Raw genomic sequence first — 15399 nt, 5'->3', positions numbered from 1 at the left:
GTGCAGATGAGGGAGACATGAAACTTTTCAACGCCTCTTGAACGATTTTCACGACGCGACTGTATCCGATCGGGATCAAGCCGAAGCCGAAAAGCAAGCGGATCTTGCCTCTCAAGTGGATTAAATAGTAGGTTAGAATCTGCGGGGTGAATGGCACGGTAATCAATCTATCATCCCAAAGTGTCAGAAAGCGAATCAACAAATCGTATTTTAAAGATTGAATTTTATTTTTTATTTTTTTTGAAAAACAAAAAATGATATCATCAATCTTTCATTAAGTTTTTAAAATACCGACGGAAATATCGAGAGAACAAGTGTATGTATGTACAGTACTTAATAATCTAATGAATAATTTCCGAGGCGGGATGGCAATACCGTACCGGTACCTAGTCATCAGTGCGCCGACTATTAATAGTACAGTAGGACTGAACGACGCCACTTGAGGGGCCCCTTCTCTCCTGTACTGTAGATGCAAGTGGGCGAAACAATTTATATATATATATATATATATATATGTAGCGTGCGGCGCACGTAGTTACCGCAGTTCTCTTGCAACTAGCTGCACCCCTTTGGATCACCAGAGCGAGCTTTTTTTTTGTCTGATTTGATTTCTGTATGCGCCCCTAGGTTCGGGGGAGGAGTGGGTTCCTTCGAGGTAGGGACACGGTATGAGTATACGTACGGTATGAGTAGGTACCGGTAGAGGGAATCACGGGGACTAGGTATCGGTAGGGTACCTACCGGTACTGTACTTCTACTGTAGCTACCGTAGCTAGCTACCGGTACGGTCGGTATATGATAGTGTTTGCAAGGGACGTTGGGGGGGGCCCTGAGGGTTACGGTACGGGTATGCCAGGCTAAGCGAGGCGTGCTCATTCCGTGACCGGGTCGGGTCGATATTGATGTAGGTAGGTACTGAATAAGTATAGTAGGTATCTATACCATCTATATATTTTATTCTATTTTTAGATGCTGATCAAGCTTCAAAAAAAAAAGGAAAAAAAAAAGGAAATAAATCGAGTATATCGCGTGTCCTTCGAATTGAGTCAAGAAGAGCTTAGAGCTATCTATATTAACTACATTTCCAAGTACGTAAGTAGCCGACTTTAAACGTCTAGTTGAGAAAAGGTCGTCGGAAAAGGTTTACACCTCCCTCGCCGTTCAATGTTATTATTATGATGATAAAATTTCGGAGCGGGACACCATCGTTTCGCGGAGCGTAATTGTTTCATTGTTTCGCTTACTGACTTTCCGGAAGGGCCCCTGAAGTCGCGATGTCAAGCTCGGCGTACTATTAATATCTTTGCCCTACCTACGGAGTACGTACCTACTACTACTACCTAGTACTTGGAAGAGAGCAGGCAGCCCCTTCTTCGACCGCGAGCGTAGGGCCGCCCAGGGACGAGACCCCGTACCAGGTATCAGGTACTATATGTAATACAAAGAAAGAAAGAAAGAAAGAAAGAAAGATAAAACGAGTACTTAATCCCGTGGGAATCCCGTGGCGGGCTTCGCATCATCGTTACTATCGTATTCTTTCTAGGCCGGCCGCTTTCTCTCTATTTACTTCGAATCTTCTGGACGATTCCTCTTTTCACCAAATCCCATTCGTCAGTCAGTCTGTCTATCTATCTATCTATCAGTATGATGTTCATCAACTCCATCCTCGCTGCCGCTATCCTTGCCGCTTCCGCCGTCACGGCGGCGGATGAGAGCATCGATATGAGTGGCAATACCATCCAGCTCTGTCAGGAATTAGACTTTGGGGACTGCCAAGTATTTGGTTACACCCCCGGCGAATGCGGTACGATGAGAACTCCCTCTCCTCCTCTCCTCCCTTTTTTTCTTCTTTTTTTCTTTTTTTCTTTTTTTTTCCCCAAAAGTCGCAGCTCGCTCACGAGAGGAAAATATAGCCAACATTCCCGATCCCTATAACAACACCTTGAGCTCCTTCGACACCCGGAACGTGGAATGCTTCTTCTACTTGTAAGCTTGACCGGCTCCCTCTCCGTCGTATCCCCGCGGCACGGCTCTTGTTCTTCTGGAGCGCGCGAGGCGTGGACGGGCGGCTGGCTGACAGAGGCGATAGTGGACTCGACTGTGCGGAGAAATCGGGCTATTTCTCGTGGAATGGAGGCCAGGGCAATCTCAAGGCTAGCGCTCTGAAGTTTGCGGAGAACGCCGTCTCTTCTTACAAGTGTCGCAAGCCGTAAGTTTTCGATGTCAACCTCGCCCCGGGGGGACGGTGACGGCGCTCGCACCTGGGGACAGCTGAGGCGAGGTGGCGGAGGAGGTTGGTGGAGGCGAGGATGGGATAGCCGGAGATTCGCGATGGGAATTGGGAATTGGAAGATGGACGGAGGTGGTGCGTGAGTCTTGCGACGACGACCGTCGACCTTTGGGCTTCGAGCTTCGAGCTTCGAGCTTCGAGCTTCGAGCTTCGAGGCAAGCTGCGCTGGGTTGGGTCGGATGGCTGGGCCGTTCGAAAAATGTGATGGATATTTGAAAATGAGCAAAGCGAGCCTCTTCCTCTTCTTCATCATTCTCTTCATTTTCGTCTTCTTCATCTTCGTCTTCTTCATGTTCGTCTTCTTCATCCTCGTCTTCTGCTTCTCCTTCTGACGTGCCATCCAGCACGCACGCACTCACTCCCTTCCTTTCTACTCTCCGTTCCTCATATATATTTATACGACTGTCGCGGAATTGACCATTCTATTTTCAATAGAAATATATATATATATATTTCCCAAGTCGGATGGATAAATAGACATGGCTTCGATATCCGAGGATTGTGCAGCGGCAGCGATGCATCCATGCGGAACAGACAAGACACACACCGACGGACGGACAGACGGACAGCCAGCCAGCATCATCTAAGCGCGAGAGCTCCATCTCGCTTCCACATGGCATCCGAATCTGATCGGGATTTCGGATGCAAATACTAACACTTGAGACTCGAGACTCGACGGCGTTTGGAATGAAGCCGTCTCCGGAATGGGCAGGTTGAAGATAAAGTTGAGTTAAAGTTGAAGACGAAGATCAAGACGAAGACGAAGATGAAGTAGGTAAGTAAGCAAGTAACTTACATCAGCGACCCAACCACGCACGAAAAGCGGGTCTTCCGTTGTGACTTTTGACAATTCGTACTTATAACAAAGATGTTCATTCGGAAGCATCAAACTCTCTTCGTTCGGCCTGCTGGCCCAATGGCAAGGCGCTTGACTACGACCCGGGCTGCGGTCCGGTCGGTATCAAGAGATTGCAGGTTCGATCCTTGCGTAGGTCATAACAAAGTTTTTTTTTTTCTTTTTTTTTGAAAGTTCCGGAAGAGCCTAAATGATGGGGGCATGTGATGGCCTGAGGCTGTCAGGCCTGTTGGGAGCACGTGCACGCTAGGGGAGGTACATAGACTTCTCCTACCAAAGAGAACTTAGAAATATCATCCTTTCTACATAACAGGTCCCCCTCGCCACAGAAGTGGTGACCTACGCAGCGACCGACCTGACAATCCTTTGATTCGCAGACAAGGAGCCTAAGCAATACACTAAGAATACAATTATTAGAAACAACTTCAGCTCCACCCCCCCCCTTCGAAGAGTCTATCGACAAATCACCGCCTTACCACCACCTCAACCAAAACCACGGACCCACAAAAAAGAAATCACGGACCAACGAAAGCAACAACGACCTACAAGCCAGATAAATGCATGAGGAAGGAACAAAAGAACTCCGCTTCGGCTTACTTTCCTTAACAGACTCGGAAAGGAAATACGAAGAGAAAATCTATTACTTTCAACTTTCATCATCAACATTATCATCGAACCAAGGGCAGGCGAGCTCACTTTCAATAGCCTCGATACTTTCCACTTCAGAACAACAAGCATAGCACAAGCTGATCACTGACTTTCCCTTACGAACATATCCATGGTTAGCAAGATTAATAACCTTACTACCGCAACTATCAAACACTAAGACTTAATCACTACTTTTTAACCCTTAAGACCGACCAAGTGTTAAGTTCGTGCTTAAGATCGACATAAAAATTTATGACACAGATGCTTTTGTGAGGACCGGGCAACAATAAGATACTCAAGCAACTAATCAATTGCAAAACTATTGTCTCACTCCCCCTTTTACCACCACTACACCACGACCTAAAGCAACGGACAAGATGTCGAACTCAAAGATGCTAAGGTTCGATCGTTGTAAGGATTACGATAAAGAGATGCCGGCTGAGCTGTGGCTAGACCGACTAGACTACGATTTCGAAGTCGATGGCTCCGATAACCCCTCCCTTTCAACGTACTTTAAAGCAATCTTAATCTTGCTGATAAAGGAAGCTAGCAAGAAGTTCAGATCTAATATAAGAATGAGATACATCATGACTAACCGCACTATAGCAATAGAGAAGGAGAAGGCTGAAGTAGTGGAATAGCTGAAGACGCAATTTCCTAATGATAAGGAATTGATAGAAGAGTAAGACGTGATCGCCGAAGTCTTTAACTTATAATAAAGACTATAAGAAAGTCTCGCATTTTATTATTTACGAACGGTCGCGCTATTAAAGAAGACTAGAGGAAGAGATCTAGAGAAGAACGAGGCACTATTAATAATGACGAATCAGTTTGATTCGGATAAGTATATACTCAAGTCTATCACGTCGGCCTTTATTAAAAGAGTTACAAACGATAAGCTTCGGATATTAGCCTTGACTAACAATGCTTTGCTCTTGCTCTACTTGTAAAAGGCATACGAAACTCTCGTTCTCTCTCAGAGTGCATTCAAAGCATAAGAGAAGATTGAGTCGAACATAGAAAAGATCAAGATGTACGAGAGAATGCAAAGGTATATCGAGCACTATGCTAGAGTCTTAGCACAAGTAGCTTTAGCATCTTTTCAAGATACCTTATACGTCGCCGCCTTATCAGGCTCCAATCCAGGACTGCCCGCTCAACTTGTGAGGCCAACCCAACGCATCTTAGAACCAAGACAAGATAAGAACCTAATAACTCCATAGCAGAATGCCCTCTCTCCTCAAGCACAAAGACAAGGTGGATATCAAGGAAATAACTAGAGACCGAACTACTAGAGCGGGTACACAAACTCCTAGACCTAGAGCAACCCAACTATCAACAGACAAATTGGACAGCAACTGCTTCTACGCTTACCACCTTTAAGCGACCCGCTTTCTGCACTACTTCGACCAGCATCTGAATCTAAAAACCAGTTTATCAACAAGTCGAGGATCTATAACAGATCGAAAGATAGACTTTTATGCATAAGCTATAGACAGACCGGCCACTTGAAGACAGCTTGTTCTAATGCTTAACTCTAAGATTAAGAAAAGGCCTATCTTAAAAGAATCTGCTACTTAAAGAAGACGGTCACAGCACACTATCTTGAGATTATTAGCGAAGGGCTATTTTTGTCTAGCTCAAGCTCTAATGCCTCTACTTCAAGGATGAATACACTAACAAGCACTATGAGCATGTCCTTTTAATAGTATACGGATAGCTACAAGACAGCTTCGGTAGAAAAGATACTCGACGAGACTATTAAGACTAATACCGAGTGCAAGATGAGAAGCGTCGAAGATCTTAAATACAAAGTGGCCATTTCAGATGAGGAAGACGCTACGAATGTCAATGTAAGGATAGCAGATAATAGATCGAAGAAGAGATAGAAAGTGGTAAGAACATCAGATGATATAGACACTGTCGAGGTCGTTAAGCAGAACGCTAAGAAGCCAGCCCCGAAGAAAGCTCTTACGAAAGATAAGGTAGAAATAAAAAGCAAGAAATTAAGACAGCTGAAAGAGATCGTAAGCCGCGAAAGGAAAAGACCGATAGACTACGGCGATTTAGCGGCGAAATTCGAGATGATTATCAACTTCTTAAAGCTCTTTTAGCTATCACTAAAAGTATTTAAACAGTTCCGGAAGTTGTTTATAAAAAAGAATATGAAGAAGAGGAAATCGCAAACGATACTAGCGGCCGGGAGCTAAGCAAACCTTAAATCGACATTATCTTAGATCTGCTCGTATATACACCTCGACGAGAAGGCTTAGAGAGTAGTATCATGCATACGCACAAAGACAAAGAAGAAGACAGTAGAAATAAAGTTGCTTATAAGGATGACTGCGGTAGATCAAGGTTCTAATATCGTACTAATGTTCCTTAACTTTGCGAAGAAGCTGAATCTGAAGTCCAAATCACTAGCATTAGCAAACTACGAAGGAGTCAGCTTTGGCACAGCAGACGGAAAGGTCTACGACTTGACAAAATTCGTTACGATCGAGATAAGAGTAGAAGGAATATAGAGATAGGTCGACGTCTTCGTTAGAGAGGACGCAAGAGTGAAGGACACAGAATTAAGCTTGCTATTAGGTTTGACATGGATATACATAGTAAACGCTAAGTTAGAGATTCGAGCCGAGAAGCTTATAATCGGTGGCAACGTGCTAAGAGAAAAGCAAGTGGTGATCTAATGCCTTCTCTTCGGACCATTAAAAAAGATCAACCTGGTCTTACAGCTTAAAGAGGAATCCAAAAAGTCTTTCGACAACCTGACAGTGAAGTTCGAACCGTTAGAGTCAGACCTTTCTACGACAAACACGAAACATAAGTCAGACTCAGACAACTTAAACGATTCGAAAGACTCGGAAAACTAAGTCACTTAGGCCGCTCTAGCGATAGCGTAAAACTCATCCAACGAAAGGGAGTTCACCTTCGAGCTAAGAGAACCCCTACCAAGCAACCCCTTTAACTTGAATAATGCAACAACAGTCCCATAATATAAAGAACCTCAACCTTAGCTTTTACACAGTGCTACTAGACATTACTTAAGGAATTCACCCTTATACAGATCGATGAGAGAAACTTGCAAACACCACTCTTAAAGACTAAAGCCTTAAGACTCACTAAGACTACAAGGAACAATACACCAAGGATCCAGTCGAGACTATGTGAGGTCCACTTAGTAATAAGGATTTTCCCGACAGAAAGGAGAGTCACCAGACTACTACGTAAAGACTTAAGATCCTCCGTACTAAAAGAGTAAGCAACAAAATGCGGACTCACCTTTAGAGATAGAATCTTATTAGACAAGTTAAAGGATGTTTAAGTTTTAATATATATATACCGAAGAGTGAATAGCGCAAGACTCGATGATTTCCTTTACACAGACCTTATCACTTACCGATATAAGGTTCTTAAAGGAGCTACCTTAATAGCAGACAACGTTCCGAGACGATACCCACCTATAAAACTAGCATAGCTACACAAGACGATTAAGGAAGGAGTGAAGAATGGTATATTTAAGAGCACAATGCTTGCAAATGGAAGGCTGAGTGACTAGAATAGCCACCCGAACCTGATCTAGAAGTCGGAAGAATTAAAACCCGGGAAAAGTGAGTTCCGAGTCACGTTCGACTACTTAAAAGTGAAGGAGAAGATCTTAAGATGCACACTAGTTGGGCTAAGGGAATGCTACGAGTACTTGAACCATCCTTAATATAAAGTGTTTTTTTAAATAGATCTTAAACACGGGTACTGGTCGGTGTTTATCCACCTTGACGACCGCTATGTCTACGCCTTTTCTATATTAAGTCACCTTTAATTGCAATCAACTCGGATGACTTAAAGAGGAGGAAGCTCGGCTTTCATATTTAATGAATTGATGAAGACTGTATTCGGAGAGATACTAAAGTCCTAGAGAGCAATGGACGAAGGATTTGATGACTCGGAACCCTTACTTTTCTCCCTTATACTCGACGACAACGATGCATCTTTACTAAAGCTGAAGTACTATATGAACGACGTTTTCTTAAGAGCAAAGAACTTTGAGGAAGCGTTCACTTTCTTAGAACAACACTGGTTGCCACGCTTACTATGGTCGCAATTGAAGCTTACTTTTAAGAAATGTTTCTTGTTTATAACTAAGGTTATAGTACTAAGAGTAACATACAAATCAAGTGGGAGAGCAATAATAAAGAAAGAGAGAGCATAGAGCATCAAGGATTAGCTTACCTCTCGCAATGCTTAAGAGACAAGACGCTTTCTGAGATCGATCTAGATCATCAGAAATTAGGTTAAAAATTTCGTAGAAATTGCCCGCTCCTTTAATCGGCTTACAGGCGAGGTAGACTGGACGTAGGAGGAAGCAGAATGCATGTCTTTTAACATCTTAAAAGACTTTTGCAGCAGAGCCTTAAAACGATTCGACTATGTACTTAACAAACCGGTGCTAGTATATACAGATGCGAGTGCTTATGCTAGAGGATGCTGCATCACTTAAACACAAGACAGCGGAGACGAGGCACTCTTGCTATTTGATAGCTTCACCTTGACGAAAACACAACGCTAATATAAGATATACAAGAGAGAGCTGCTAGTGATGGTCGAATTCTGCCGCAAATACAGCTATATGCTGAAATGCGATGAGGCAAGCATAATGTTCACCGACCACAGACTATTAACACACTTCTTAGACTTCAAGTCAGCACAAGAAAGGATCTACGCAAGATGGGCCTGCGAGCTGAGGAATCTTAATATAACGATATAATATATCGAAGGCTATAGAAACCAAGTTGCCGACGCTTTATCTAAAACGATCTTCTCAAGAGATAATTATCGAGGTTTAGAATTCGGAAAATTCGAGACGATCTCGAAGATAAACAAAGATAGAGTTTGGATCTGGAAAGACGGGAAAAGAGGGTATAGATAGCTGCTAGAGGAAGTAAGGAACCTATTGAAAGACTTGGAATTAAAGAAGGTCAACGCAGTAAGACACATGCTAGAACCTAAGTCTATCTTACAACTATCCGGAAGAGCCTAAGGAGACGTCAAGTTCGTGTCAGCTCTCTGTCGAGCAGGAGGACCGAGATACGTTGCTGAGTTAGAACCGATGTCAAGAGGAAGGATCCCGATGTTAAACCATTTGCAATCGATGCTTACCTAGACTAACACTATGCTTACCCATCTTTTAAAGATACTAAACATAATTCTTTCTCGAGAAGAGGCTTACCGACAATGCCCGTAGTACACAGATATCTTTAACTTGGTTGCTCACGGCATCTTCTTTATAGACTCGGACAAAGTCAAGCAAAAGAGATTGTAAACGAAAGCGAGCTCTTATAAGTGAGAAGAAGAAACATTGTAGTACTATTGGAAGGAAGTGTAAAGAACATGTTTAACGCTCGAGGATATTAGGAAAGCGCTTCGGACGGCTTATGACTAAGGAGGTCACTTCGCTATCACTATCACTATAAAGAAATTGAGAAACGTATAGTGGCCTATCATAACTAAGGACGTGTACTTGTATATCTTAGGATGCTTGGACTGCGCGAAGCACGGCACCGCTATGAGATCTTAACTATTATCTAGCGTAGTGGTCTCGGGATCGATAGAACTTCTTAGAGCAGACTTCTGCGGACCCTTTTTAAGAGTGCCAGAAACATTTCGGTTCTTCCTAATCATTATAGACTACTTCTCGAGATTCATTTGGGCGTTCCTTTGTATCGCACTCGATTCAGAAAACGTTATACGCTGTCTCACAGAACTGTTCGACCAGGATGGAACGCCAATCGGATTTTATATCGACTTCGGTAGCTACTTTAGCGATACAATTCGGAATTTTGTGGGCAAGAGAGGAGTCTTGTGGACTAATTTCTTATTAGCATCGAAGAAATCAACAGGCATAGCGGAGAAGGCGGTCGACATAGTGCAAAGAGCGATAGCGAAGACTAAAGGAGCATTCGAAGACAAGTTCAAGGAGGTGATGTTCGAGACGAACGCGAGAGAGATCTTTCACTTAAAGTACTCACTATTCAAGATCTATCGAGGACACACTCTTAGAGCAGCAATAGACTTAGCTTTTCTAGCGTACTATGCGAAGATCATCTACGAGACACTCTTAGACAAAGGGTTCTTAAACGAACTATGAGGAGCAGACTTTGCAGAAACAGAAGATTAAGGGAACGCCGTCTTAGAATACATCGCGGGTTACGAGGTCATTAAGCAAAACGTCCGAGAGAGCTTTAGAAGGAAAAAACCATTCTCTTAGAAAGTTAAGAGTCTGCTACCAAGATCTCTTGTGATGCTGTACGACTAGAAAGCAGCTGGGCAGAAACTCAGACCATCTTGGAGAAGCTTATTTAAGGTATCAAGCTTAAGAGGTAAGCATAAGAGATCATATATCTTAGAACAGATCAACAGGAAAGCGATACTACGACACTTTTATATAGACTAACTAAAGCTATTTTACTTGCGGACTTCCTATTTAATAACAAGAGAGGAAGAGAGACTGCTAAAGTACTAGAATCTGAAGGCTGGCACTTCGGAACATTCGCTGCTATCGGAGCTCAAGAAGAAGAGGAAGGAGAAAGAGAAGTTGGTTAGGACGATCGCAAGACATTAAGAAGGGTGAGGAGATGAAGGGAAGATAGAGTTTAGAGATTTTGGTAGGAGTTATCAAGGAACATTGATATTGGCGCAAAGGAAACCAAGAAGCGAGTGAAGAAGGGAACTATAAGAGTTAAGCAACGATACCTTAGCGGAGTTTAGAATTCCTTTGAAAGGAGTAATAAGCATTGAGCACTTAGTTAAGAAGAAAGGTCCTCGGGTCGAGAACCTCGTAGGATAGGGTCATGTGATGGCCTGAGGCTGTCAGGCTTGTTGGGAGCACGTGCACGCTAGGGGAGGTACATAGACTTCTCCTACCAAAGAAAACTTAGAAATATCATCCTTTCTACATAACAGGTCCCCCTCGCTACAGAAGTGGTGACCTACGCAGCGACCGACCTGACAATCCTTTGATTCGCAGACAAGGAGCTTAAGCAATACATTAAGAATACAATTATTAGAAACAACTTCAGCTCCACCCCCCCCCCCCTTCGAAGAGTTTATCGACAAATCACCGCCTTACCACCACCTCAACCAAAACCACGGACCCACAAAAAAGAAATCACGGACCAACGAAAGCAACAACGACCTACAAGCCAGATAAATGCATGAGGAAGGAACAAAAGAACTCCGCTTCGGCTTACTTTCCTTAACAGACTCGGAAAGGAAATACGAAGAGAAAATCCATTACTTTCAACTTTCATCATTAACATTATCATCGAACCAAGGGCAGGCGAGCTCACTTTCAATAGCCTCGATACTTTCCACTTCAGAACAACAAGCATAGCACAAGCTGATCACTGACTTTCCTTTACGAACATATCTATGGTTAGCAAGATTAATAACCTTACTACCGCAACTATCAAACACTGAGACTTAATCACTACTTTTTAACCCTTAAGACCGACCAAGTGTTAAGTTCGTGCTTAAGATCGACATAAAAATTTATAACACAGATGCCTTTGTAAGGACCGGGCAACAATAAGATACTCAAGCAACTAATCAATTGCAAAACTATTGTCTCACTCCCCTTTTTACCACCACTACACCACGACCTAAAGCAACGGACAAGATGTCGAACTCAAGGATGCTAAGGTTCGATCGTTATAAGGATTACGATAAAGAGATGCCGGCTGAGCTGTGGCTAGACCGACTAGACTACGATTTCGAAGTCGATGGCTCCGATAACCCTTCCCCTTCAACGTACTTTAAAGCAATCTTAATCTTGCTGATAAAAAAAGCTAGCAAGAAGTTCAGATCTAATATAAGAATGAGATACATCATGACTAACCGCACTATAGCAATAGAGAAGGAGAAGGCTGAAGTAGTAGAATAGCTGAAGACGCAATTTCCTAATGATAAGGAATTGATAGAAGAGTAAAACGTGATCGCCGAAGTCTTTAACTTATAATAAAGACTATAAGAAAGTCTTGCATTTTATTATTTACGAACGGTCGCGCTATTAAAGAAGACTAGAAGAAGAGATCTAGAGAAGAACGAGGCACTATCAATAATGACGAATCAGTTTGATTCGGATAAGTATATACTCAAGTCTATCACGTCGGCCTTTATTAAAAGAGTTACAAACGACAAGCTTCGGATATTAGCCTTGACCAACAATGCTTTGCTCTTGCTCTGCTTGTAAAAGGCATACGAAACTCTCGTTCTCTCTCAGAGTGCATTCAAAGCATAAGAGAAGATTGAGTCGGACATAGAAAAGATCAAGATGTACGAGAGAATGCAAAGGTATATCGAGCACTATGCCGGAGTCTTAGCACAAGTAGCTTTAGCATCTTTTCAAGATACCTTATACGTCGCCGCCCTATCAGGCTCCAATCCAGGACTGCCCGCTCAACTTGTGAGGCCAACTTAACGCATCTTAGAACCAAGACAGGATAAGAACTTAATAACTCTATAGCAGAATGCCCCCTCTCTTTAAGCACAAAGACAAGGTGGATATCAAGGAAACAACTAGAGACCGAACTACTAGAGCGGGTACACAAACTCTTAGACCTAGAGCAACCCAACTATCAACAGACAAATTGGACAGCAACTGCTTCCACGCTTACCACTTTTAAGCGACCCGCTTTCTGCACCACTTCGACTAGCATCTGAATCTAGAAACCAGTTTATCAACAAGTCGAGGATCTATAACAGATCGAAGGATAGACTTTTATGCATAAGCTATAGACAGACCGGCCACTTGAAAACAGCTTGTTCTAATGCTCAACTCTAAGATTAAAAAAAGGCTTATCTTAAAAGAATCTGCTACTTAAAGAAGACGGTCACAGCACACTATCTTGAGATTATTAGCGAAGGGCTATTTTTGTCTAGCTCAAGCTCTAATGCCTCTACTTCAAGGATGAATACACTAACAAGCACTATGAGCATATCCTTTTAATAGTATACGGATAGCTATAAGACAGCTTCGGTAGAAAAGATACTCGACGAGACTATTAAGACTAATACCGAGTGCAAGATGAGAAGCGTCGGAGATCTTAAATACAAAGTAGCTATTTCAGATAAGGAAGACGCTACGAATGTCAATGTAAGGATAGCAGATAATAGATCGAAGAAAAGATAGAAAGTGGTAAGAACATTAGATGATATAGACACTGTCGAGGTCGTTAAGCAGAACGCTAAGAAGCCAGCCCCGAAGAAAGCTCTTACGAAAGATAAAGTAGAAATAAGAAGCAAGAAATTAAGACAGCTGAAAGAGATCGTAAGCCGCAAAAAGAAAAGACCGATAGACTACGGCGATTTAGCGGCGAAATTCGAGATGATTATCAACTTCTTAAAGCTCTTTTAGCTATCACTAAAGGTATTTAAACAGTTCCGGAAGTTGTTTATAAGAAAGAATATGAAGAAAGGGAAATCGCAAACGATACTAGCGGCCGGGAGCCAAGCAAACCTTAAATCGATATTATCTTAGATCTGCTCGTATATACACCTCGACGAGAAGGCTTAGAGAGTGGTATCATGCATACGCACAAAGACAGAGAAAAAGACAGTAGAGATAAAGTTGCTTGTAAGGATGACTGCGGTAGATCAAGGTTCTAATATCGTATTAATGTTCTTTAACTTTGCGAAGAAGCTGAATCTAAAGTCCAAATCACTAGCATCAGCAAACTACGAAGGAGTCAGCTTTAGCACAGCAGACGGAAAGGTCTACGACTTGACAAAATTCGTTACGATCGAGATAAGAGTAAAAGGAATATAGAGATAGGTCGACGTCTTCGTTAGAGAGGACGCAAGAGTAAAGGACACAGAATTAAGCTTGCTATTAGGTTTGACATGGATGTACATAGTAGACGCTAAGTTAGAGATTCGAGCCGAGAAGCTTATAATCGGTAGCAACGTGCTAAGAGAAAAGCAAGTGGTGATCTAATGCCTTCTCTTCGGACCATTAAAAAGGATCAACCTGGTCTTACAGCTTAAAGAGGAATCCAAGAAGTCTTTCGACAACCTAACAGTGAAGTTCGAACCGTTAGAGTCAAACCTTTCTACGACAGACACGAAACATGAGTCAGACTTAAACAACTTAAACGATTCGGAAGACTCGGAAAACTAAGTCACTTGGGCCGCTCTAGCGATAGCGTAAAACTCATCTAACGAAAGGGAGTTCACCTTCGAGCTAAGAGAACCCTTACCAAGCAACCCCTTTAGCTTGAATAATGCAACAACAGTCCTATAACATAAGGAACCTTAACCTTAGCTTTTACACAGTGCTACTAGACATTACTTGAGGAATTCACCCTTATACAGATCGATGAGAGAAACTTGCAAACACTACTCTTAGAGACTAAAGCCTCAAGACTCACTAGGACTACGAGGAACAATACATCAAGGATCCAGTCGAGACTATGTGAGGTCCACTTAATAATAAGGATTTTCCCGACAGAAAGGAGAGTCACCAGACTACTACGTGAAGACTTAAGATCCTCCGTACTAAAAGAGTAGGCAACAAAATGCGGACTCACCTTTAGAGATAGAATCCTATCAGACAGGTTAAAAGATGTCTAAGTTTTGATGTATATATACCGAAGAGTGAATAGCGCAGGACTCGATGATTTCCCTTACACAAACCTTATCACTTACCGATATAAGGTTCTTAAAAGAACTACCTTAGTAGCAGACAACGTTCCGAAACGATACCTACCTATAAAACTAGCATAGCTACACAAGACGATTGAGGAAGGAGTGAGGAATAGTATATTTAAGAGCACAATGCTTGCAAATAGGAGGCTGAGTGACTAGAATAGCCACCCGAACTTGATCTAGAAGTCGGAAGAATTAAAACCCGGGAAAAGTAAGTTCCGAGTCACGTTCGACTACTTAAAAGTGAAGGAGAAGATCTTAAGATGCACACTAGTTGGGCTAAGGGAATGCTACGAGTACTTGAACCATCTTTAATATAAAGTGTTTTCTTAAATGGATCTTAAACACGGATATTAGTCGGTGTTTATCCACTTTGACGACCGCTATGTCTACGCCTTTTCTATACTAAGTCACTTTTAATTGCAATCAACTCGGATGACTTAAAAAGGAGGAAGCTCGGCTTTTATATTTAATGAATTGATAAAGACTATACTCGGAGAGATACTAAAGTCTTAAAGAGCAATGGACGAAGGATTTGATGACTCGGAACCCTTACTTTTCTCCTTTATACTCGACGACAACGATGCATCTTTACCAAAGCTGAAGTACTATATGAACGACGTTTTCTCAAGAGTAAGGAACTTTGAGGAAGCGTTCACTTTCTTAGAACAACACTAGTTGCTACGCTTATTATAGTCGCAATTGAAGCTTACTTTTAAGAAATGTTTCTTGTTTATGACTGAGGTTATAGTACTAAGAGTAACATACAAATCAAGTGAGAGAGCAATAATAAAGAAAGAGAGAGCATAGAGCATCAAGGATTAGCCTACCTCTCGCAATGCTTAAAAGACAAGACGCTTTCTAGGATCGATCTAGATCATTAGAAATTAGGTTAAAAATT

General features: G+C 42.3%; 1 protein-coding gene across 1 annotated transcript; it reads left to right on the top strand.

Moving 5' to 3' along the window:
- Positions 1 to 1644: 1644 nt before the first annotated feature.
- On the top strand, positions 1645 to 2213 carry L3040_001191 (uncharacterized protein; the record flags this gene model as incomplete). The annotated part of the gene is made up of 3 exons (XM_066155458.1): positions 1645 to 1804; positions 1914 to 1986; positions 2090 to 2213. 3 exons carry the CDS (start codon positions 1645 to 1647, stop codon positions 2211 to 2213), a joined length of 357 nt encoding a protein of 118 aa, XP_066013470.1.
- Positions 2214 to 15399: the final 13186 nt, after the last annotated feature.

The sequence above is a fragment of the Drepanopeziza brunnea genome, assembly GCF_022702325.1.
Source record: "Drepanopeziza brunnea f. sp. 'multigermtubi' strain 214-2 chromosome Unknown ctg1, whole genome shotgun sequence".
NCBI lineage: Eukaryota > Fungi > Ascomycota > Leotiomycetes > Helotiales > Drepanopezizaceae > Drepanopeziza > Drepanopeziza brunnea.
Note: the sequence above shows the minus strand (reverse complement) of the source record. Positions and strands in the feature narration are given on the sequence as shown.